General features: G+C 46.0%; 1 protein-coding gene across 2 annotated transcripts in view; it reads left to right on the top strand.

Annotated features, from left to right (window-relative positions):
- PPIE (peptidylprolyl isomerase E) overlaps positions 1-2,001 on the top strand; it is an 83,837-nt gene extending 81,836 nt beyond the window's left edge. For both annotated transcript variants that reach the window (XM_063954071.1, XM_063954070.1), the window contains exon 10: positions 1,778-2,001. In XM_063954071.1, the coding sequence (XP_063810141.1) occupies positions 1,778-1,846 (69 nt within the window). In that variant the 3' untranslated portion in view covers positions 1,847-2,001. The remainder of the gene's footprint in view (positions 1-1,777) is intronic.
- Positions 2,002-25,849: the final 23,848 nt, after the last annotated feature.

Raw genomic sequence — 25,849 nt, 5'->3', positions numbered from 1 at the left:
AAAAAATACTCAATACTATATTTAAAAATAAATCCCTAACCCCTGCTCTTGTGTGCCCCAGTCAACTAGACACGCTAATAAACTGATCTTACATATTGCTTGTGCAGCTAGATATCAAATTGCTACATCCTGGAAGCAACCTGACCCTCCAACCTGCCGGGAGCTAGTAATTGGGATCTGGTTTGATTCCAAAATGAAATCTATTACCAGTCTTCGCAATGACACGGTTGTCAAGTTTCATGCAGTGTGGTCTCCCTGGTACATGCTACTTAATGCAACCTTGTTTAATTGTAGGATCCTCTCCATTCCCCTCCTTTCTTTGTTGCTGTACCTTCCACACCCTCTCTTGCTCTTCACTCTCCATACTGTACTTTCAGCTCCCACATCTTCTACCTTATCTTTATGTACCCTTTCTCCCCACCAAACACCCCTCGTCTCCCTCGTGCACCCCTGTTTCTCATGCACTTCCTAACCTTCTGCAATTTTGTTCCATACACCTTCACGTCTAGCCTGCCCATCTGAGCACTGACCCTTATGATCCCCCCCCGTACCCCCCTTGGGCCCCATACACTACAACGATATGTCTGAGGCTGAAGTCAGAGGCGATTTCCCTTGAACTCTCCCGGGAGTGGTTCCATACGATTTGGTACATTTTGCATGCAATATATTGTATGCGATCCCAGCCATGCCTGCGGGAACCAACATATCATGAGTGCAGCACTAACGATATAGGGGAGCCGATCTGACCCTCACGGGAACACGCATCGGATCTGATAGGAAACACATCCAAAATGCCCGATTTCATCCGATATATCTGCCCAAAATTGGCTGAAATCGGGCATTATCGTTCTAGTGTATGGGGCCCTTTACTTTCTGACCAGATTGTTCAGATTGTCTATATCGACCCACCCAGCTCTGTTTATTGCAATCTGTTTGTTTTCCCTTCCCTCCCCTTACTATCTTTAAAAAAAAAAAAAAGAAGATCCTGCACTTTTTCTGCTGTATATGTTGCTAAAGAATCTGGTCACCTAGCCATCTTGCATCCTTCCATAATGGTAATTCAGATGTAGGGGTAAATGTGTATTATAGCGACATGGATCTACTCATGCGAGATACCTGGACAGCTCTGTCCCTGCTGTGGTGTATGGACCTGCAGCTGTCGGAACGGTCAGTGATGATGACTGTTCATACATTGCCCCCTCATATCGGCATGCTATCTGTTAGATAGCAGCACAGATATGGACAGGAGCACATAGCATACATGGATAGAAGCGATATTGGTGCACATAACGTACATTTACCCCATAATGTTGTGTCAGCAAGTACTGATGAAGCATTTCCCCTATAGCTGACTTCCCACACTGTATGGAGAAAATTTGCCTCCATAGCACACTGATATGTGCAGTAGATGATATAACTTGGCTTTATAATGTGCCATTTTAAGGCGCTATTACACATTATAGTTATATTGGATAGGAAGCTGAGCTGCAAAAATAGGTCTGCAGACAGTTCCAATTTTTGCAGGGAGCTTAACAGTGTGTGCACTGTACATTATTGTGGAGAGCAAAAAAAAAAGTTGGATGGTTGTAATTAATGTAAACCCCTTTAATTGGAGCACACAAACTACAGTGACTTTTTCCCTCTTAAACATAATATGAAGCAGTCTCGCAATGATGAGTTGCCTGTTCATTGGGATTGCAGTTGTGCTAGGAAACCATTTATGTTTCATTCTTTTATAACATAATTTTTCTTTCCTTTTTTTTTTTTTTCTTCAAAGGCTCAGGGTAACAAGGATGGGAAACCTAAGCAGAAAGTGATCATCTCGGATTGCGGGGAATATGAGTAACATTGGAGACTGCTGTATTAGGTGGTGTTCTGGAATTTGCCCACTGGTACCAGCCATGAAGGAGCCGACTAATGTACAAGACTAATGGACTTCACGTTTTCCACTGGACATTTTGTAAATTATTCATTTGTTTAAATAAATGTTCTTATTTTGTATCCTTGGTTTGTTCATGTATCGTGCTAGAAGAAAAGTCCTTGTGAATATGCTAAAACTACCTTCCTGCCTTCCTATTTACAGTATTTTCAATTGAAGATTTAAGAAAATAGAGATGGATGCTATCAAAGTAAAAACGTGTCATCATTTTAGCAATGTTGACATAAGTGTGGACATTATGATTTATTACATTCTGTATGTTGATGTAGTAACTGCATCCTGTAGCATTTAATATATTGAATACAAAACATTAGTGTATATAGTACACTCACATTCTGCATATTAATGAATCACTCGTATCTGGTGTCAATATAGAATGTTCTTAAACTGAATTTTTTTTTTTGTTATTACAGCAGTTTGTAGACCTGGTGTCCATATCACTGCCTTTTAACAAAAGGCTTAGGGGTCTATTCATGTAGAAAACGAAATCAGAATTGCTACTTATCACTATACATCGCATCGCTTCGATGCGATGTATAGCCGTGATAAGTAGCAATTCATGTATACTTACCCTTCCGACGATGCGCTGCGGTGTCTGGGGCTCCCGCGGTGAGGTCTTCTCCGGCGGTCCTTCCCAGCGATGCGCGTGGTCCAGCGACGGTCCATTTGCGCATGCGCACGGTGTTGACCTCCCGGCCGGCCGCAGTGGTTGCTGGGAGGTCGGGGGGCGGAGCCAGCACGAGGTGCCGAGCAGCGATTAGGGAAGCATTGAGCTTCCCTGATGTCTCCGCACCACAGTTCAGGTTACGCCGTCCTGAGATGGCGAACCTGAACTCCATGGAGAAGCGGAAAGCAGAGCTTTCCGCACCTTCATGAATCGCACTCACCATACAAAGGTATGGTGATGCGATTCAGGCACAGAGCGGGGGTACCGCTGGAGAAGTCAGAGACTTCTCCACGGTAACCAGCTCTGTGAATTGCGGTAAGCAGAGAAAAGCCCTGTTTACCGCAAAACAGGGCTTTTCTCTGCTTCATGAATAGACCCCTTAATGCTTACAAAACGCACGTTACCACACACTGCCTTCTGATAAACTGTAATGTGTGCTGCGGTTTCTGTTATTTCACATCGCACAAATAACCCGGTACCGACACGGCATATTGCCGTGTCGAACCGGGTCTGTGTGCGATGTGAAAGCACACTGGGCGATTTAGCGGGTCGCCTGACCCGGTAAATCAACCCGGTAAAAAAGAAGGGTTTTACCCGGGTTGATTACCGGGTCAGGTGCGGTGTGAATGGGAGCCGTGTCGATGCGACACGGTTCCCATTCACAAGATAGGGAGAGGCGGCGCTGGAGATGAGCTCATCTCCCGACGCCGCCTCCACCCCCGCCCCTGCTGCTGCTGCGGCCTCCGTTGTCATGGCAACCGACCCGGTATATTGCCGGGTCGGGAAGCCTGCAACGGAGCGCAAATGCCGGATCCCACCCGGTAAGTACACGTTTGTCTTGCCGGGTGGGACCCGGCATTTCCGGTGTGAATGCAGCATTTGCACGAGAGTACCACCAAAACCAGATTCTTAAAGAATTGCAACTAGTTGTTACAATTTTGCTGATGGGGGGGGGGGGGGGTATGACTACAGTATTATGTGACCTGTATGTGGGTGCTTTTTGCCAGTTTCATATATTACAGTCTGCAAGCAGTGAGATTTATTTAATTGAATGTGAATTTATAGAAGGTATGAAATTGGAAGCATAACTACAAGACAATGATACACACCGGTCACTATTTAAAACAATACTTTAAAGAGTAATAGAAAGCTATGTGACATAAACATATAGCAATAGCTGTGCATTAGTTGACTAGTTTACATGAAATGACAGGATTGCTTTCTACTTGTAATATGTCCACCATGCTTTTATTGCACTTGCTGCCATTTTAGGAGCCATGCTTGTTGAACTACTGTAAGCAGGCAGAGTTTGGTTGGCTGATGTGCAGAACTGAGTGAATTGAAGAAGCCATACACAGACACAGGTGGAGTGATGGCACACATGCCTGTAGTTTGCTATTTGACCTGACACATTTTGGAAGTATGTTTAGCTGCCTGCAGCAGGGTGAGGAGGTATAACATAACTTAGTAACAAGCAGCATTGTCTGTTTAACCTTAATTGTTCATTTCTCTGACGTCCTAAGTGGATGCTGGGACTCCGTAAGGACCATGGGGAATAGCGGCTCCGCAGGAGACTGGGCACAACTAAAGAAAGCTTTAGGACTACCTGGTGTGTACTGGCTCCTCCCACTATGACCCTCCTCCAGACTTCAGTTAGATTCTTGTGCCCGGCTGAGCTGGATGCACACTAGGGGCTCTCCTGAGCTCCTAGAAAGAAAGTATATTTAGGTTTTTTATTTTACAGTGAGTCCTGCTGGCAACAGACTCACTGCAGCGAGGGACTAAGGGGAGAAGAAACGAACCTACCTAACAGGTGGTAGTTTGGGCTTCTTAGGCTACTGGACACCATTAGCTCCAGAGGGATCGACCGCAGGACCCGACCTTGGTGTTCGTTCCCGGAGCTGCGCCGCCGGCCCCCTTACAGAGCCAGAAGCAAGAAGTGTTCCGGAAAATCGGCGGCAGAAGACTTCTGTCTTCAACAAGGTAGCGCACAGCACTGCAGCTGTGCGCCATTGCTCCTCATGCACACCTCACACTCCGGTCACTGATGGGCGCTGGGGGGGGGGGGGGGGCGGGCGCCCTGAGGGCAATATAAGACACCTTGGCTGGCAAATCATCACAATATATAGTTCCAGGGCTATATATGTGATAAATTACCCCTGCCAGAATCCATAAAAAAGCGTGAGAAAAGTCAGCCGAAAAAGGGGCGGGGCTATCTCCCTCAGCACACTGGCGCCATTTTATCTTCACAGTGCAGCTGGAAGACAGCTCCCCAGGCTCTCCCCTGTAGTTTTCAGGCTCAAAGGGTTAAAAAGAGAGGGGGGGCACTAAATTTAGGCGCAATATATGTATACAAGCAGCTATTGGGGGGAAAAATCACTCAGTTATAGTGTTAATCCCTGCATTGTATAGCGCTCTGGTGTGTGCTGGCATACTCTCTCTGTCTCCCCAAAGGACTTTGTGGGGTCCTGTCCTCAGTCAGAGCATTCCCTGTGTGTGTGCGGTGTGTCGGTACGGCTGTGTCGACATGTTGGATGAGGAAGGTTACGTGGAGGCGGAGCAGAGGCCGATAAATGGGATGTCGCCCCCTGTGGGGCCGACACCATAGTGGATGGATAGGTGGAAGGTATTAACCGACAATGTCAACTCCTTACATAAAAGGCTGAATGACGTAACAGCTGTGGGACAGCCGGCTTCTCAGCCCGCGCCTGCCCAGGCGTCTCAAAGGCCATCAGGGGCTCAAAAAAAAAAACGCCTGTTACCTCAGATGGCAGATACAGATGTCGACACGGAGTCTGACTCCAGTGTCGACGAGGTTGAGATATATACACAATCCACTAGGAACATCCGTTACATGATCACGGCAATGAAAAATGTGTTACACATTTCTGACATGAACCCAAGTACCACATAAAAGGGGTTTTATTTTTGGGGAGAAAAAGCAGCCAGTGTTTTGTTCCCCCATCAGATGAGTGAATGAAGTGTGTAAAGAAGCGTGGGTTCCCACGATAAGAAACTGGTAATTTCTAAAAAGTTACTGATGGCGTACCCTTTCCCGCCAGAGGATAGGTCACGTTGGGAGATATCCCCTAGGGTGGATAAGGCGCTCACACGTTTGTCAAAAAAGGTGGCACTGCCGTCTTAGGATACGGCCACCTTGAAGGAGCCTGCTGATAAAAAGCAGGATGCTATCCTGAAGTCTGTATATACACACTCAGGTTCTATACTGAGACCTGCAATTGCCTCAGCATAAATAGTGCTGCTGCAGCGTGGTCTGATACCCTGTCAGATAATATTAATACCCTAGACAGGGATAATATTTTGCTAACATAGAGCAAATTAAAGACGTCGTCTTATATATGAAGGATGCACAGAGGGATATTTGCCGGCTGGCATCCAGAATTAATGCAATGTCCATTCTGCCAGGAGGGTATTAGAAACCCGGCAGTGGACAGGTGATGCTGCCTGTAAAAGGCACATGGAGATTCTGCCTTATAAGGGTGAGGAATTGTTTGGGGATGGTCTCTGGGACCTCGTATCCACAGCAACAGCTGGGAAGAAAAATTTTTACCTCAGGTTTCCTCACAGCCTAAGAAAGCACCGTATTTTCAGGTACAGTCCTTTCGGCTTCAGAAAAGCAAGCGCGTCAGAGGCGCTTCCTTTACTTCACAGAGACAAGGGAAGAAGGAAAAAGCTGCACCAGCAGCCAGTTCCCAGGATCAAAAATCTTCCCCCGCTTCCTCTGAGTCCACCACATGACGCTGGGGCTCCACAGGTGGAGACAGGTGCGGTAGGGGCGCGTCTCGGGAACTTCAGGGACCAGTGGGCTTGCCCACAGGTGGATCCCTAGGTTCTGCAAATAGTATCACAGGGATACAGGCTGGAGTTCGAGGCGACTCCCCCTCGCCGTTACCTCACATCAGCCTTGCCTGCTGCCCTCGGAGAAAGGTAGTACTGGCGGCAATTCACAAGCTGTACTTCCAGCAGGTGAAATCAAGGTACCCCTCCTTCAACAAGGCCGGGGTTACTATTCCAAAATGTTGTGGTACCGAAACCAGACGGTTCGGTGAGACCCATTCTAAAATGGAAAGCCTTGAACACTTATATACGAAGGTTCAAGTTCAAAATGGAATCGCTCAGGGCGATTATTGCAAGCCTGGAGAATTTCATGGTATCACTGGACATCAAGGATGATTACCTGCATGTCCCTATTTACCCTCTTCACCAGGAGTACCTCAAAATTGTGGTACAGGATTGTCATTACCAATTCCAGACGTTGCCGTTGGTCTGTCCCCGGCACCGAGGTATTTACCAAGGCAATGGCCGAAATAATTATCCCGTACTTGGACGATCTCCTTATAAAGGCGAGGTCCAGGGAGCAGTTGTTCGTCGGAGTAGCACTATCTCAGGAAGTGCTACAACAGCACGGCTGGATTCTGAATATTCCAAAGTCGCAGCTGGTTCCTACGACGCGTCTACTGTTCCTGGGTATGGTTCTGGACACAGAACAGGATAAAAAGGGTTTCTCCCGGAGGAGAAGTCCAAGGAGTTGTCGTCTCTAAACAGAGACCTCCTAATACAAATACAGGTGTCGGTGCATCAATGCACGCGAGCCCTGGGAAAGATGGTAGCTTCTTACGAAGAAATTCCATTCGCCAGGTCCCATGCAAGGATTTTCCAGTGGGATCTGTTGGACAAGTGGTCCGGGTCGCATCTTCAGATGCATCGGCGGATAACCCTGTCTCCAAGGGCCAGGGTGTCGCTGTTGTGGTGGCTGCAGAGTGCTCATCTTCTAGGGGGCCGCAGATTCGGCATACAGGACTGGGTCCTGGTGACCACGGATGCCAGCCTTCGAGGCTGGGGGGCAGTCACACAGGGAAGAAACTTCCAAGGCTATGGAAAAGTCAGGAGACTTCCCTACACATAAATATTCTGGAACTAAGGGCCATTTACAATGCCCTAAGTCAGGCTAGACCCCTGCTTCAACACCGGCCGGTGCTGATCCAGTCAGACAACATCACGGCGGTCGCTCATGTAAACCGACAGGGCGGCACAAGAAGCAGGATGGCGATGGCAGAAGCCACAAGGATTCTCCGATGGGCGGAAAATCATGTGTTAGCACTGTCAGCAGTGTTCTTTCCCGTAGTGGACAACTGAGAAGCAGACTTTCTCAGAAGACACGACCTCCACCCGGGAGAGTGGGGACTTCATCCAGAAGTCTTCCAAATGATTGTACACCGTTGGGAAAGGCCACAGGTGGACATGATGGCGTCCCGCCTCAACAAAAAGCTACAAAGATATTGCGCCAGGTCAAGGGACCCTCAGGCGATGGCTGTGGACGCTCTGGTAACACCGTGGGTGTACCAGTCTGTGTATGTGTTCCCTTCTCTGCCTCTCTTACCCAGGGTAATGAGAATAAGAAGGAGAGGAGTAAGAACTATACTCATTGTTCCGGGTTGGCCAAGAAGAGCTTGGTACCCAGAACTCCAAGAAATGATCTCAGAGGACCCATGGCCTCTGCCGCTCAGACAGGACCTGCTGCAGCAGGGGGCCTGTCTGTTCCAAGACGTACCGTGGCTGCGTTTGACGGCATGGCGGTTGAACGCTGGATCCTGAAGGAAAAGGGCATTCCGGAGGAAGTTATCCCTACGCTATTTAAAGCTAGGAAAGAAGTGAACGCAAACCATTTATCACCGCATTTGGCGGAAATATGTTGCGTGCTGTGAGGCCAGGAAGGCCCCAAAGGAGAAATTTCAGCTAGGTCGATTTCTGCACTTCCTACAGTCAGAGGTGACTATGGGCCTAAAATTGGGTTCCATTAAGGTCCAGATTTCGGCTCTATCGATTTTCTTCCAAAATAGAACTGGCTTCACTGCCTGAAGTTCGGACTTTTGTTAAGGGAGTGCTGCATAGTCAGCCCCCGTTTGTGCCTCCAGTGGCACCGTGGGATCTCAACGTGGTGTTGGATTTCCTGAAGTCGCATTGGGTTGAGCCACTTAAATCCGTGGAGCTATAATACCTCACGTGGAAAGTGGTCATGCTGTGGGCCTTGGCGTCGGCCAGGCGTGTATCAGAATTGGCGGCTTTGTCATACAATAGCCCTTATCTGTATTTTATATGGATAAGGCGGAATTGAGGACTCGTTCCCAATTCCTTCCTAAGGTGGTATCAGTTTTTCATGTGAACTAACCTATTGTGGTGCCTGCGGCTACTTGGGACTTGGAGGATTCCAAGTTACTGGACGTAGTCAGGGCCCTGAAAAGTATATGTTTCCAGGACAGCTGGAGTCAGGAAAACTGACTTGCTATTTCTCCTGTATGCACCCAACAAGCTGGGTGCTCCTGCTTCTAAGCAGACTATTGCTCGCTGGATCTGTAGCACGATTCAACTTGCACATTCTGCGGCTGGACTGCCACACCCTAAATCTGTAAAAGCCCATTCCACGAGGAAAGTGGGCTCTTCTTGGGCGGCTGCCCGAGGGGTCTCTGCTTTACAACTTTGCCGAGCTGTTACTTGGTCGGGTTAAAACATTTTTGTAAGAGTCTACAAGTTTGATACCCTGGCTGAGGAGGACCTAGAGTTTGCTCATTCGGTGCTGCAGAGTCATCCGCACTCTCCCGCCCGTTTGGGAGCTTTGGTATAATCCCCATGGTCCTTACGGAGTCCCAGCATCCACTTAGGACGTCAGAGAAAATAAGATTTTACTCACCGGTAAATCTATTTCTCGTAGTCCGTAGTGGATGCTGGGCGCCCATCCCAAGTGCGGATTGTCTGCAATACTTGTATATAGTTATTGCCTAACTAAAGGGTTATTGTTGAGCCATCTGTTGAGAGGCTCAGTTATATTTCATACTGTTAACTGGGTATAGTATCACGAGTTATACGGTGTGATTGGTGTGGCTGGTATGAGTCTTAACCGGGATTCAAAATCCTTCCTTATTGTGTCAGCTCTTCCGGGCACAGTATCCTAACTGAGGTCTGGAGGAGGGTCATAGTGGGAGGAGCCAGTGCACACCAGGTAGTCCTAAAGCTTTCTTTAGTTGTGCCCAGTCTCCTGCGGAGCCGCTATTCCCCATGGTCCTTACGGAGTCCCAGCATCCACTACGGACTACGAGAAATAGATTTACCGGTGAGTAAAATCTTATTTTCATTCACACATTTATAAAGGTAGTGGTTTACTTTGTAGTGTGTATGTATTCTCTGGATAGATCTTCTGTTCCTTCAAGTTGTCCTTAAATGATCAATATTGACACTTTCTTTTACACTAACTTAAACGCTAATGCATCTGTAGAGTACTGCAAAAGCAAGATATTGTTCTAGGATGGTTGAACTTGATATAATAATAATAATAATAATAATTTTATTTATATAGCGCTCTTTCTCCCATAGGACTCAAGGCGCTTAACAGATACATAGCATAATATAGTACAGAAAATAATGAAGTACATTTTCATAAAATACAGAAGCATGAAGATACTAAAAGGGACAATTATGGGAATGCTTGAGTAAACAGAAAAGTCTTGAGTCTACTTTTGAAGGATTCTATAGTTGGGGCCTCTCGCACTGTGCGGGGAAGTGAGTTCCATAGAGTCGGAGCCGCATGACTAAAAGCTCGACCCCCAGATGAATTACGGTAGATTCTAGGTACTGCTAAAAGTCCTTCATCTACAGATCGCAGTAATCGAGTGGGCCAGTATGGGGTCAGAAGCTGTTTGAGGTACCTTGGGCCTTGGTCATGTAATGCTTTGAAACTCAGTAAGCCAATCTTGAAGATGATTCGCCATCGTACAGGCAGCCAGTGAAGGGAGTAGAGGATGGGTGTTATGTGGCTAGAACGGGGCTGGTTGGTTAATAGCCTGGCAGCTGTGTTTTGCACCAGCTGTAAGCGCTGCAATTCTTTTGCTGGGAGACCAAGGTAGAGGGCATTACAGTAGTCTAAACGAGATGATACAAATGCATGTATGACTTTTGGCATATCATCTGAGGGAATTAAGTGCTTGATTCTGGCTATGTTCCTCAGGTGAAAGAATGAGGATTTGATTGTGGCTGATATCTGATGTTTAAGTGTCAAGCCACCATCCAGGACAACGCCAAGATTCCGCACACGATCACTGGTCTGTAATTCTGAATCCCCGAGTGTAAGTCCAGTTGGTTGGCTATGCTGCAGTCTTGTCCTTTGATGTTGCGGTCGTATCATAAGGACCTCTGTTTTATCCGGGTTCAGTCGCAGCCAGCTGGCGCTCATCCACTCCTGTAGTTCAGCTAGACAGCCATTAAGGGTTGCTATTGGGTTATCAGTGCCCGGAGCAAAGGACAAGTACAGTTGTGTATCATCTGCATAGCAGTGGTAGACCAGGCCATGGCGCCTGATTATTTCGCCCAATGGGAGCATGTATACTGCAAAAAGCATGGGGGATAGTATAGAACCTTGTGGGACACCACATGGCAATGACACTGGTGGTGATGAGTATAATCCAGATGATACTCTCTGTGACCTGCCTGTGAGAAATGATTTGAACCATCTTAGGACTGTGCCATCCAGACCACAGAAATGTATCAGTCGCTCAATCAGAAGCCCATGGTCCACGGTATCAAATGCTGCCGAGAGATCCAGAAGGATTAATATTGAACAGTCACCTCTGTCTTTTGCCATCAGAAGATCATTTAACACACACACCAGGGCTGTTTCAGTGCTATGTCTTCTCCTGAATCCTGATTGAAATGGATCATAAATATCATGGGTTGTCAGGCGGGTTTCCAGTTGATTTGCAACGACTTTCTCAATAACCTTTCCTAGGAAAGGAAGGTTTGATACCGGTCTGTAGTTGGTCATGCAGTCGGGATCTAAATTAGGTTTTTTAAGAAGCGGTCTAACAATTGCTTCCTTTAGGGGTCCAGGAAAAATGCCTGTCTGCAAAGAGCATTGAACAATTTTTGTAAAGACAGGACCAATTATATCCATACAACCTATTAGAAGCTTGGTTGAGGCTGGGTCCAGATCACAGGTGGTGGGACGCAAAATCCGAGCAATTTCAGCAGTGTCCTTTACATCCACTGGATCAAAGCTGGTCCATGAAGGCAGGTAGCTTATATTGGCGGGCTTTGTAGTTTGGCACTCCTTTGATGGCACTGTGGAGATTCCAGCCCGGATGGTGGATATTTTATCTGCAAAGAAGTTTGCAAACTCGTTGCATCTTGCCTGGGAGAGGGTCTCATCAGTCTGCAGGCATGCTGGCTTGCAAAGCATCTCCACTGTGCGGAAAAGTTGAGCTGGCCTATTGTTTGCTGCTGTGATCTCATTTGACAGGAACTGTGCTTTCTTACGAGTGATTGTCGATTGATATTCTTCGTTATGCTTTATTAGTTTTATTTTGTCATCCACTAGGTTAGTCTTCCTCCATCGTCTTTCCAGTCTACGCCCCCTTTTCTTGAGCTCACTAACACTGTTGTCGAACCATGGAGCTTGACGTTGTGGTTTACGAGGTCTTAAACGCACAGGGGCGATAATATCAATTGCAGCCATAACATCCCTATTATAATAACGGACTAGGGAACAGGGATCTTCACAGGCACCCTGTATAGCAGAGAGATCCAGATTTGCTGCAAGAGCCTGGGGAGTCATACCCCTCCTTGGACGATACCTGGTCAACTCCACGGGCAGAGATCTTATTTGAGGGGTTGCAACTGAGAACCAGAGGGAGTAGTGGTCTGACCAGATGACTGGGTTTATTTTTAGGTCAGTGACCTCTAATCCAATCTGAAAGACGAGGTCGAGAGTGTGACCACTTTTATGTGTGGCAGAGGGAATGACCTGTGTGAAGCCCAGACCATTCATTGTGCACAGGAGGTCTTGGCCAAGGCGTGAGAGCTCATCATCCACTGATGACCCCACTGTTAGTTCTGCAGTTACTGGTGTAATGTACCCCATCACATCACATCCCATATGAGCTGCACTGCCCATGGCCTGTGTTGCTTTGGGAGCCCTTGCAACTAGAAAAACTTTAGACCCAAACGTTGGCTGAATGCAAAAAAACCCCAAAACATTTAGACTCAATTTTGCATTCAAAGAAATTTTTCAATGCACGAAGATACGTTGAGGACGTTTGCTGAAAAGGAGATGAGATCTCCTTCTGGCCTTTTCTTATATATCTGGTCCTGCTTTCCCCATGGGCATCTGCTTTTAGACACACACCTTTGCATCACAATTTCCATATTTTTTTTATTATTTTTTTTGATGAGTTCACCAGATTGAACTAGTTAAATGCAATGTATACAGCGTTGTCCTTTGTTCACCAACTCTGTCGCTATCCTTTTTTTTTTTTCTTTCTATACAACTCCAGATACACTGAGCTCACAAGACCTACCTCAGTCTTTCTCAGATTGGCATTTTTTCAGGTGGCACACTGCAAATTCCCTCATTACAACAAGACTTTCCCCTTGCATTCAAGCAGAGCCGTAACTAGGTGTGTGCCAGCGGGGCATTGCACACAGTGCATTTGCACTGAGGGCACAGCCGCTGGCACAAACACAGGGCCGCCAGTTGCGGATTTAGTGCAAAGCAATTTAACCAGGCGCTTCTGTTGGCGCCTAAGTGCTGCCATCATCGTCCCTGCAACCATCTCCCCTCCCCAGTCTCAGGAGTCAGACACCTGCGCAGATTGCCGCTTGGAAAACCCGCTGACCATACTGACGGAGGGCCGGACGCACTATACCCCCTGCAGCTCAGCGCTATCTCACAGCCAGGGTCGGATTTACCGCTCAGGAGGTCACTCGGCTCCTAGCGGCTGGAGAGGATCGAGAGATCTCCGGACTGCTAACTGCAGGGGAGATTTGTGTGGTCACTGGGCTTCTGCAGGAACATGATGGTCAACCCTGGTGCGAGAGAAGTCTGCGTGAAATCGCTTAGCTGGGGGTGAAGTGAATTGTGGACTGCAGCAAGTCTCAGCCGCGTCTCCTTTCTGCACGGGGCCAGAAGTGTGATGTGGGAGCTCCCGGCCACAGTAACATACACTACACTACACTACAGCGCAGCAGAGTATATGCTGGAGGAAGCAAAGAGTGCTAAAACCACCATGATCAGTCAGCAGTGGCCAGGGATTGGGAGATGTAGTCCAGAAAGTGCTGTGGCCAGCTAGGCCACAATCCAGTCAGCACAGGAAGTGTCCTGCTGCTGAAGCCGCCACTTGCCCGCCCGTGTTCCGGTGAAGCCGCTGCCCGCCCGCCTGTGTGCAGCTTAAGCCGCCGCTGCTGCTGAGGTCCCGGCAGCGCTGCGGCTGAGTTCTGTGAAGTGGACAGGAGGAGTCAGGAGCCGGCGACAGCACGTAAGTGACTTGACAATTCTAAATTCCGTTGTCGTATAAACAACCCTTTATGAAGTCTAAGAACACTGTACGCTGTTTGCTTAAGAAGTACCGTAAGGGTACGCTATTTGCGTAACGATCGCTCCGCCGTAGGCGAGACGCTCAAGCGTCACGTTCGCTCACGGCCCAGTGATCACAGGACACGTTATTGGTTATGACTAGAGTAATGATTCGCTATGGCGTAGCATACGCTCGAGACCACGAGGAGGTCACCAGCGGCGCAGACGCTCACAACGCTATACCTTAATGTTTAAACCTTATACCAATGAAATACACAGAATACCTTAATGTGAGTACAGGGTGTAAGTGCAACCTTGTGTAACCTGACTAACTACAAAGCTGCTTGAGCGTCACCGACGCTCAAGTGAACACTTAACACTATAGAAAATACACAAATACTGGTTTAGGTTCCAAAGCCTATTAACTGTATTATATCTAATATATTTGAAAAAGGGGATAACAGTACAAATGATACACTACAATATAACAGAGACTTCCTAACCACAGAACTAAACAATAAATACAAAAAGACAATACTACACTGACCTAAATGCAATACAATACAATACTATCTAATACAATACAATACTAGCCTAGTCTAGGGGAGATATGAGAGAACAGAACAGAGAGAGAGAGAGAGAGAGAGAGATGAGAGAAATTGGCTCACAGAAAGACAATGATTACGGAGAGAAACTTACGCACAAAGGGTATGATCGCCTGCGCCTCGATATCCAGCTCCCGGCTATCAGCAGATAACCGTTGATGAGAGAGTGAGAGCTGGATGTGGTCGGCCTGCCTATTTATGCCCCACACACAATGCAATCTCATGGTCCTACAATCCCATTGTCCATTGGCCGAAGGAATTCGGCCTTGCATCATAACAAAAGGTCATAGGGTGATTCATACAGGTGGGCTGTGACGATTTCCAACAGCTCAGGTGGGTGGGAAACTGGGTTTCCCGCCGCATACCTGAGTATGTGTAAATAATAGAAATGGACATAAACTTCTTATGTCCATAACTATTCGCACGAGCGATTAATACGCTCCAAACCAACACCGGAATATTACTAATTAAATACTCTTCCGATGGGTACCAAACACTGCTGTATGATTCCTGTCAGACCCTTCGTACAATACAAAGAGGGATTCCTTTAAACAGGGACCTTCTATTTTAACCAGACTTTCAGAATCTATCAAGGTGACCATGATCTACAAACTACATTAATTGTGAACATTTGTAACGAATGAGTCGCACGCTACGACTACATAAACTCTACCGTAAATACGCATACCGCGCCTGTGAGTGCACGCTATCGCGGGTATGCGCCTTCACGGGAGAGCGTACGCATGCGCAGCGCGGACCAGTGTGCGGTGCAAATATGGCAACGTGAGACATTTTTCTGACTTTGACAGTCCACCCTTTGGCAGTCAATAATAACTGCCACCTTATTTAAGGAGAAAAATGTAAGTCAGGGGTTAATTGATTTCCATGGTTGGGTAGGGGAGAAGAGTGGAGTAGGTGTGAAGAGGGTATGACCTAGTGAGAAAGCAGAAGCATGTGTGTATGAGTCCATGTTTGGAGGGTCATGTATCATCGTGCCGTACGTGTGGTAAATCAAGCTTCGAGGTATTGCGAAGTATACATTTGAATTCCTTCTTATCCTGTGGTACAGGTCTGTGGATGGGCTGTCAAACTCTACCGAGCTCATTTCGGCTGTGGTTGTAACAAAATGGGGATGCACATTTTAGTTGATGATACATGAATGGGGGAGGTATGTGGTTGCTGCTATCTGTGCCTGTATTCCCTATCGTCTATGTGTGTCGTTACCTGAGGGTTGTAGAGATGAAGATAAAGAACACTTACGAAAAAATGCAATGATATTCTATGTCAGGGAAATGTACATCTGTTGTTGAAGTTGTGTTCGGTATCTGTTGAGAGTCGTCTTCTTTGCGCTGTATTGCTCCTTGGGCATGAGCAAATAGCTTTGTCTGAGCCATCAGATTTACAAAAATGTTGGGCTAGCGTGAGTTTAAAAATACTAGGGAAACTGGGGATCCATGGCAAAGTTCATCAAGTGTCCATATTTAAAGTTGTCAAATCTTCTTCTTTGGTGCTTGTCTGTTGTCTGTATAGCGTCTCGTCAACTTCCTCGTCCAAGGGGGTCTTTGTATCTTGGAGAAAAGCAGAAAAACAGGTGAAAGAAACGGACCGTATAATCGCATTTTCATCACATTCTGGTTTCTATCATTGGGTCATAAATCAAATCCAGGTTAATTACGGTTTCCTCACTCCTCAAGCTCATCACTTTTGTACTTTGTTTGCACCTCATTAAAGCCTGCCCGCATCTAAATATCAATCCAATCGATATAACGACACCCAAGATACATAGTAGAAACTTTCCAACATCCATTATGACTCCTTGAGCCCAGTCTCCTAAACCGGAGAACCAATTTCGCGGGTTCAACCATGACACCCAACCAGTCAGCTCATTACCTACAGCAGCAAGGGTGAGATTGTGTTTTCGACGAAATTCCCACTTCAATTGGAGAATATCGTCCATCTTTTGGTCTATGACCTCTACCGGATCCTCGGTGCTATTTGTGATATACGTGCAACACTTTATGCCGTACTGTGTTGCCAATGTAACACAATATCCGCCTGTTACTGCTGTAAGATAATTAAGAACCATCCTATGCTGAACTAGTTCTGTTTTGTAAGCTTGAAGTTCTCTTCCAGTGTATCTAAACGTGTCATCATACATTTCAGTGATATTATCTAACAAATTGGCGAGTGCGGAAATGTATCTATAATTCATCACACCTCGAGCGGTGCGAGTGAAATCTAACGCTACCAGAACCTGAATCCCGGTGGATTCATGGATAAGATCAGAGGCCGGATGCTCTAACCTTTCTGACAGTTGTCTTTTAACTCGGTGCTCGTAATGAGTGTGAGTATAAGGAGCTTGGGCACCACGGTGTATGTCCTTCATTTTGTCATGTGTAACAGTCATCACTTCAGGCAATACTTTTCCAATATAACACAATCCTTCAGAGTTTGGGGCAAGCCACTTGTACGCCTTTCTCCCGCATATGAAATATGCGTCATCGGGGAGAACATAAGGGACGGAGAAGGACATGACCATGTTACAAACCTTCCAGGTGAAATCTCCTGACCCTAATTCTTCCATCTGCTTAATGCACGTATCAGTTTGTACGATATGTGCACAGTATCCTGGTGATACCTCTCCAACTCTAGTAATCCTATTTCCTAAGGTATATCGATACCGAAAAGATTTTCCTCTACTGGCTATATGGCGTACGAGCTCTGTATCTGTAGGCATTCTATCTGCTCTGTGTGAAAAGGTCATGGTAAGGTTGCTCCATGACACTTCCCAATTTCCCGGTTTTCTGGGATTGGAGATGTTGAAACATAAGAGGGACCTATCCACATGGTATTGGTGGAGCTTCAAACTAGGAGGGCTGGAGATGTTAAACCTCCGATCCACCGGTCTCCCACCACTTAGCTCAAGTACCTCCCCTAACGTTAAAGGAAATGGTACTAGCCCTGATTTGCTGTGACCCTGAGGTACTTGAGAGCATACCCAACAATCTGTTTGGTTTAACACGTTACCCACTAAGGAGTGATAGTCACTCAATGGATGCCGGTCCATATGGATATTAAAACTAGATTGGCATTTCTTTATGCATCCATCTTCAACCAGATTATCACAGAGCCTACAGATACAATTTTCTTCAGCTAACAATCCATCACAATTTCTTCTATCGGATCGTTTTCTGATACTCGCCTTTGCTTGTTGGTTTGGTTGATCTTGGAAAACTACGCCTCCATCATCATAATCGGAACCCATTCCAGAACCTCTTTCGACCTCTATGGTACTCTCGCCGGAACAGACTGCTCTGGTCAACATCATGGTTAACATCAAAATCCGGATCACAGTCTCTTGGGGCAAGTCCATCTTTGAGGAGGAAATAGAGAAGAATGAGAAGGGGGAAAAAGAAATTTTAAGGGAGAGGGGCTGGGAAGTGGAGAAAAACAATAAAAGGGAGAAGGGAGTCGACAACTGCTTTCGGTCTTCAAGGCTCAGGTGCCGCCTCAGTCCTCCTGGAACAGACACTCTAGTGATACAACCTCTACCGTCTGTTCCTTATCACGGGACTTCTCTGGATCAGCAACCTTTTTGCAGTGGGATGAATGGACCCAAGTCTCTCTCTCAGCAACCTTCAATGCTGTGGTGCTAGTCAATAAGACCTGGTATGGTCCTTCCCATCTATCAATAAGACAACCTGAGCGTAGAAAATTTCGTATCATTACATAATTCCCAGGTTCAATGTCATGACAATTACTATCTGGTAAATCAGGAATCACCAACTTCAGATTATCATTTTGGTTCCTCAACTGTTTACTTATGTTAATTAAGTATTTTACAGTTACTTCATTGTTACATTTCAAATCATCCTGAGGGTTAATCATGACCTGCGGTTGTCGACCAAACAAGATTTCAAAAGGAGACAGATTAAGGGGGGACCTGGGAGTGGTTCTGATGCTATACAAAACAATGGGTAAAGCTTCTGGCCACGTCAATCCTGTCTCTGTCATTACTTTACTCAATTTATTTTTAATAGTGCTGTTCACTCTTTCGACCTTCGCACTCGCCTGTGGACGGTACGGAGTGTGCAGCTTGCTATCAATACCCATTAATTTACACATTCCTTGAAAGACATCACCTGTAAAATGGGTACCCCTATCACTTTCAATGATTCTAGGGATACCATATCTACATACAAATTCCTGCACAATTTTCTTAGCTGTAAACATAGCGGTATTTGTAGCTGCTGGAAAAGCTTCGACCCAATTCGAGAAAACATCTATACAGACAAGTACATATTTCAAATTTCGACATGGGGGTAATTGAATGAAGTCAATTTGTATTACCTGGAAAGGGCCGCCGGCAGGTGGGATATGGGATGGTTCTGTAGGTATTGCTTTTCCAATATTCTTTCTCAGACAGGTAAGGCATGACATTGCTCTTTTACTCGCATGAGAGGAGAATCCTGGGGCGCACCAGTATGCTCTTACCAATTTGCACATCCCCTCCCTGCCTAGATGAGTCAGCCCGTGAGCTGCTTCAGCCAGACATGGAAGGTATGCCCTGGGGGCCACTGGTTTACCATGTCCATCCGTCCAGAGCCCTGAGGACTCCTGGCCATATCCCTTTGCCTTCCAGACTGCTCTTTCCTGTGTGGAACACAAATTCTGCATCTCACACAACTTCTGTGTGTTGATGGTATTAAATACCATCAGTTGTGTGGTGTCTGTCCGTATGGGGGTAGCAGCTGCAAGCTTTGCGGCTTCGTCTGCTCGGCTGTTACCAAGTGATACTGGGTCTTGGCTATATGTATGTGCTTTACATTTGATAACAGCCACTCTGTCGGGTTCCTGTATCGCTGTTAGAAGCCTTTTTATATGAGCTGCATGCGCTATCGGTGTGCCAGCTGCCGTCATGAAATTTCTGAGCCGCCATAGGGCTCCGAAATCATGGACTACCCCGAAGGCGTATCTAGAATCGGTGTAGATATTGGCAGACTTACCCTTAGCCAATTCACATGCTCTGGTTAGGGCGACCAGTTCAGCAACCTGGGCTGAGTGAGGTGGGCCTAGCGGTTCCGCTTCTATGGTGTCTTGGTCATCTACGACTGCGTATCCAGTACACAAGTCTCCCGAGTCTGACTGTCTGTGACAACTACCGTCCGTGTAGAACGTGAGTTCTGCATCTTCCAGTGGATTGTCACTGATGTCAGGCCTTGCAGTAAAATTTTGGGTCAAATATTCCATACAATCATGTGTATCTTCCTTTGCATTAAATCCTCCTTCCCCATCACTCTCACCTTCCACCCTTTGTGTCTGACCAGGCACACCTGGGAGAAATGTTGCAGGGTTTAATGCACTGCATCTCCTTATGGTGATGTTTACTGGGGCCATTAATGCCAATTCCCATCTCGTAAACCTTGCTGATGAGACGTGTCTGGTTTGGGCAGAATTCAATAAGGCAGATACCGCATGCGGTGTATGGATTGTGAGGTTGTGGCCTAGCATGACATCTTCGCTTTTTGTCACTAGCAATGCTATCGCCGCAACGCTACGCAAGCATGTGGGGAGGGATCGCGCTACCGTGTCTAGCTGAGCGCTGTAATATGCAACTGGCCTGCTGGCATCACCGTGTTTTTGTGTTAGTACACCTGCTGCGCACCCAGCACTTTCTGTTCCGTATAGTTCAAAGGGTTTCCCATAGTCTGGCATACCTAGTGCTGGTGCCTGTGTTAGACACTGTTTGAGTCTCTCAAATGCTGTTTCGGATTCGTCTGTATGCGAAATCCGATCAGGTTTGTTTGAGGAGACCATTTCCTGCAAAGGTAGCGCCAATATGGAAAACCCTGGGATCCAATTACGGCAATACCCACACATTCCTAGAAACGTCCTGATCTGTTGTTGGGTTTGTGGCAGTGTCATGTCTCTAATGGCTTGGATTCTATCAGCGGTCAGGTGTCTCAGTCCTTGTGTTAGACAGTGTCCCAAATATTTTACCTTAGCTTGGCATAATTGCAACTTGTCTTTGGAAACCTTGTGACCTGTGTCTGAAAGATGAAACAGAAGCTGTTTCGTATCCTTCAGGGAAGCTTCCAATGAATCAGAACACAGTAGTAGATCATCCACGTACTGTATCAACACTGATCCACTCTCCGGTTGGAAAGACTGTAAACAATCATGCAAAGCCTGAGAAAATATACTTGGACTATCTATGAAACCTTGGGGTAACCGAGTCCACGTGTATTGGACTCCTCTGTATGTGAATGCAAACAAATATTGGCTGTCAGGGTGCAGAGGTACCGAAAAGAATGCGGAGCAGAGGTCAATAACAGTGAAAAATTTGGCAGTGGGAGGAATTTGCATTAGGATGACAGCTGGATTAGGCACTACGGGGAACTGACTCTCAACTATTTTGTTAATCCCCCTTAGATCTTGCACTAGCCTGTAACCCCTCCCCCCACTCTTTTTAACAGGGAAGATGGGACTATTTGCTGTGCTGGACGTTCTTACTAGAATGCCCTGTTGTAGCAAGCGCTCTATTACGGGAAAAACTCCTAACTCCACCTCTGGCTTCAGAGGATACTGTGGGATTTTTGGAGCTATCCTACCATCTTTTACTTGTACAACTACTGGAGCTACATTTGCCATTAATCCAGTGTCCTGTCCATCTTTTGTCCAAAGTGACTCTGGTATCTGAGATGTCATCTCTTCTACTTGGGATGGATTCCTATTTGTCATAATGGAATGTGACATTAATTTTGATGGGGAGTCTAACATGTCTCGTACTTCCTGAGCGTGATTCTCAGGGATGTCCAAGAATACACCTTCAGGAGTACAATAAATGACGCAACCCATTTTACATAGTAAGTCTCTTCCCAGGAGATTAGTTGGTGCCGATGCAGCCAGCAAAAAGGAATGCTTGGTATGCAAAGGCCCTATTGTAATCTCGGCTGGTTTGCTAACAGGGTAGTGCTGGACTACTCCTGTTACTCCCATGGCTGGAATTGTCCTACCAGTGGTTCTCATGCCCACTGTCGAATTTATCACTGACTTGGCCGCCCCTGTGTCTACAAGAAAGTTTAAAGTTTTACCAGCTACATTGATTGCAATTTCTGGTTCGCTTCCAAGACTAGCAATCAACTTAACTGGGTGCAGATTACAGGTATGGCCACACCCCTATTGGGTATGCTGACCTCCCTGAATCCCGTTGGCAGCAACTACTTGTGAGGGGGTTAGCTGGGAACTACCAGAGGCATGCCAATCTCTGTTCGGGGGATATCTTTTTGTTTCCCCTGTATGTGGCTCAAAACTCCGCCTCTGTGGACCCTGCTCCCAATGTCGTGTGTTGTGTTGTTGTCTAGGGGGTTGAAAAGATCTTTGTACATTCTTTGTTCTACATTCTCGTGCAAAGTGTCCCGGTCTGTTACAAGAAAAACATGTTATTACACTTGCCTTACCCACAGGATTCGGTGGTACATACGCAGGCTGCCTTGTGGTCAGCGCCTGTATACTTACGGACATCAACTTATCACTTTGCGATTCCCTGTGCCTAGTGATGTTTCTGTCGTGATCAATAGCAGCCTCTCTCAATGTGGACACTGACAGACCTCGCCAACATGGCTGCGTGGTCTGTACCCTAGCTTTTAATGTTTCTTTCAAACCATCCATCAGTACAGATACTGCTACTTCTCGATGGTTTGGGTTGGTCTTAATGTCTTCTATACCAGTGTACTTTGCCATTTCTAATAGTGCCCGGTGAAAATATTCTGTTGCCGTTTCGGACTCCTTTTGCTTAATGGAAAATATCTTGTTCCATTTAACAATGGCTGGGAAATACTCCTTTAGCTGTAAATTTATCCTTTTTACATTATCCTTGTTGTACACGTCTGTAAGCGGTACATCTTTATCCAATGCACAGTCAGCTAAAAATTGAGTTGCGTCAACATTGGAAGGTAAACAAGCTCTTAGCAGTATCTGCCAATCCTTGTTGTTGGGTTCTACAGTGTTACCTAGATCCCTGATGTATTTTTGGCTAGCAACTAAGTCCTTTCTGGGGTCAGGAAATTCGGACACTATTGTTCTTAATTCCATTCTGGAAAATGGAGTGTACATGGCAATGTTCCTTATGGGAGTGGCTCCAGACACATCTGTTTTTCCATTGGGAACTGCTATTACCCTTACAGGAGCAATTCTAACAGCCTCTTCCTGTGTAGATTCTACTGCTTGTTGTGGTACAATTGTTTCAGTGTAGTGCATGGTGCCGTACTTACCCGTTGACACGACCTCACCTATCCCTCCGCTAGGGGCTTTCACTAATCTCGTGGGTGTCGCTGTGCCTACTGTGGTTTCTGCTATGGTGGCTGCAAGAGAGAGAGCTGAAATTGTTGCTGAATCGTCTTCTTGATCACACTCCCGAGGAAGGTTCAAAACAGGGTACATCTTGCACGGGTTAATACTTGCATGAGTTATTTGGTTAACATCATTAACATTTACAAGGTTACTAAGAGTTTTTGTTTTATAACCCAGTGCGTTTCTCTCCGTAATCAACTTCTCTCCTGCAATGTATGGTGGAGGAGGAGCTGTGGCTATCAGCTTCCTGACTGCCCCAGATCCTGCCGCCAGAGCCAAACCTCTCTGTATCTCACCTTCCTGGTGCCATAACTGTAAATAATCATGATGCTGAATTCGTCTCTTTGCTGATTTTACGAGACATATCCTCCTCCTTAAATTTTGTAACACTTCTGGACTAAAGCTACCTATTCTTGGGAATTTGTCCCTGTCTTGTACAGTCATTCTCTCCCATTCATCACATAAAGATTCGGTGTGACTTCCATATTTTTCACACATTACATATCGTGCCGACCCAACTGGTCGGTTCACAGAATCAACCTGAACCAAGGTTGATCGCCCCCTACCTGAGCAACTGGCCCCCATAGTCTGCAGGTGTTGCTTAGTCCTCCTTGGATCTCTGTATCAAGGTTTTCAGCAAGCCTTTACAGACAACCAAATTACTCCACAGTAGGCCGGCGGTGGCGGTTTACCGAGTACCCCACTCACTCGCCCACCTCGACCAATACGACCTGATCACACCGACGTGGTGCTGGCGTACTCGATACAGGGCCCCTATGGAACCTTCAGTTTACTGGAACATATGAGGGTTACCCGCAGGACACTTACTCTTTCCAGTAAAGGTGGGGTTGTTAGATAGTTCCTGAGTGACCAGCGAACTTCCCTTTAAAAATAAAAAATTACACAAATCACGTCAGAATGTACAAATAGCGTTTGTGACCACTTTACTCTAATGGTATTAGGTCAGATTACTAACTACTGCACACAATTACGTGCGGTCCAATCGTTCAGTACACAAGCACTACTTGTTATGTACTGAAAGATCAATGGAATCGATGTTTCCGGCCGCGATTCCTTCAGCAAGAGCTTGTATGGCCTATATGGGTTCTGCACCAACACCCCAGGCGTTGTGCCACTGGACTTTTATAGCGGACCTTTTACCTTACGACCTCCTGGTCTTGTTACCTTATGACCTCCTGGTCTTGTTACCTTATGACCTCCTGGTCTTGTTACCTTATGGTCCGCTATACTCTAATGCTCAAATATTATTTAACCAGGGATGCCTTCCTAGCCACCGTATATGTCACTTACACGTATGTCCCTTGACGAGTACCCGGCTTTCCTTTTGGTTCCACCTTAAAGTTGTATAAACTTATGTATACAAAACCACACTCACTCAACACATGTACACTTTGTTTCTATATCTATTTCTGCGCAGAAATTGTCTTCAGTCCAACAGTGTTACCAATTAGGAGCAGGATCTGTTAAACTAAATTTCAGATTTTTTTTTCTTTTTCCAAAAATAGATTTGCGTTATTTACCGCTTCGCGTTATCTACCGCTGTGCGTTACTTATCGCCTTTGCGCTAATTCTCGCTTTGCGCTAATTCACCTTTTTCGTGACTTGAGCTACGTGAGCGTAACCAGACGCTACGTTGCGTAATGTACGCTGCGTGCGTCTGCCTTTTGGATTGCGTACGCTAGTCTTTGTTAGCGACACGTGTACGCAATGCAAAGATCCACCGTAACACAATATATACTTTTATCAATGTAAATGATCCCTGATCATCTACCGCAATCCACACTGACTGCCTTGTATCTCAGACAAATCGTGTGTTGTTCTATACTTTAACTATTACCTCTATTATGAAATAACAGCAAATCTCTTTTTAGCACTTTCTATCAACTATAAAAATTGGCAAACAGGAATAGTGATATACGAAATTGAAAAAGAAATGCAGATAAATGTATGCGTGCGTGTATACGCAAGACAGAAGAGAAATAAAACAGTTTTTAAAAGACACAAGCGTTTTGTTCTTACTTCCGGTTCCCGGATTCCTTCAGCACTCTTTATCTAAGCGAAGCAGACGCTTATCCCGTCAGCACTGGGAGACAACCTCCCACCCTTTGCTGGGGGATAATGTCTGCTGATCTACCTAGTGCAGATATGAGAAGGATAGGACGAGTCCCCAATTGACAATTCTAAATTCCGTTGTCGTATAAACAACCCTTTATGAAGTCTAAGAACACTGTACGCTGTTTGCTTAAGAAGTACCGTAAGGGTACGCTATTTGCGTAACGATCGCTCCGCCGTAGGCGAGACGCTCAAGCGTCACGTTCGCTCACGGCCCAGTGATCACAGGACACGTTATTGGTTATGACTAGAGTAATGATTCGCTATGGCGTAGCATACGCTCGAGACCACGAGGAGGTCACCAGCGGCGCAGACGCTCACAACGCTATACCTTAATGTTTAAACCTTATACCAATGAAATACACAGAATACCTTAATGTGAGTACAGGGTGTAAGTGCAACCTTGTGTAACCTGACTAACTACAAAGCTGCTTGAGCGTCACCGACGCTCAAGTGAACACTTAACACTATAGAAAATACACAAATACTGGTTTAGGTTCCAAAGCCTATTAACTGTATTATATCTAATATATTTGAAAAAGGGGATAACAGTACAAATGATACACTACAATATAACAGAGACTTCCTAACCACAGAACTAAACAATAAATACAAAAAGACAATACTACACTGACCTAAATGCAATACAATACAATACTATCTAATACAATACAATACTAGCCTAGTCTAGGGGAGATATGAGAGAACAGAACAGAGAGAGAGAGAGAGAGAGAGATGAGAGAAATTGGCTCACAGAAAGACAATGATTACGGAGAGAAACTTACGCACAAAGG

The sequence above is a fragment of the Pseudophryne corroboree genome, chromosome 2 (genome assembly GCF_028390025.1).
Source record: "Pseudophryne corroboree isolate aPseCor3 chromosome 2, aPseCor3.hap2, whole genome shotgun sequence".
In the NCBI taxonomy this organism is placed as follows: Eukaryota; Metazoa; Chordata; class Amphibia; order Anura; family Myobatrachidae; genus Pseudophryne; species Pseudophryne corroboree.
This window is presented reverse-complemented; position numbering and strand designations above follow the sequence as displayed.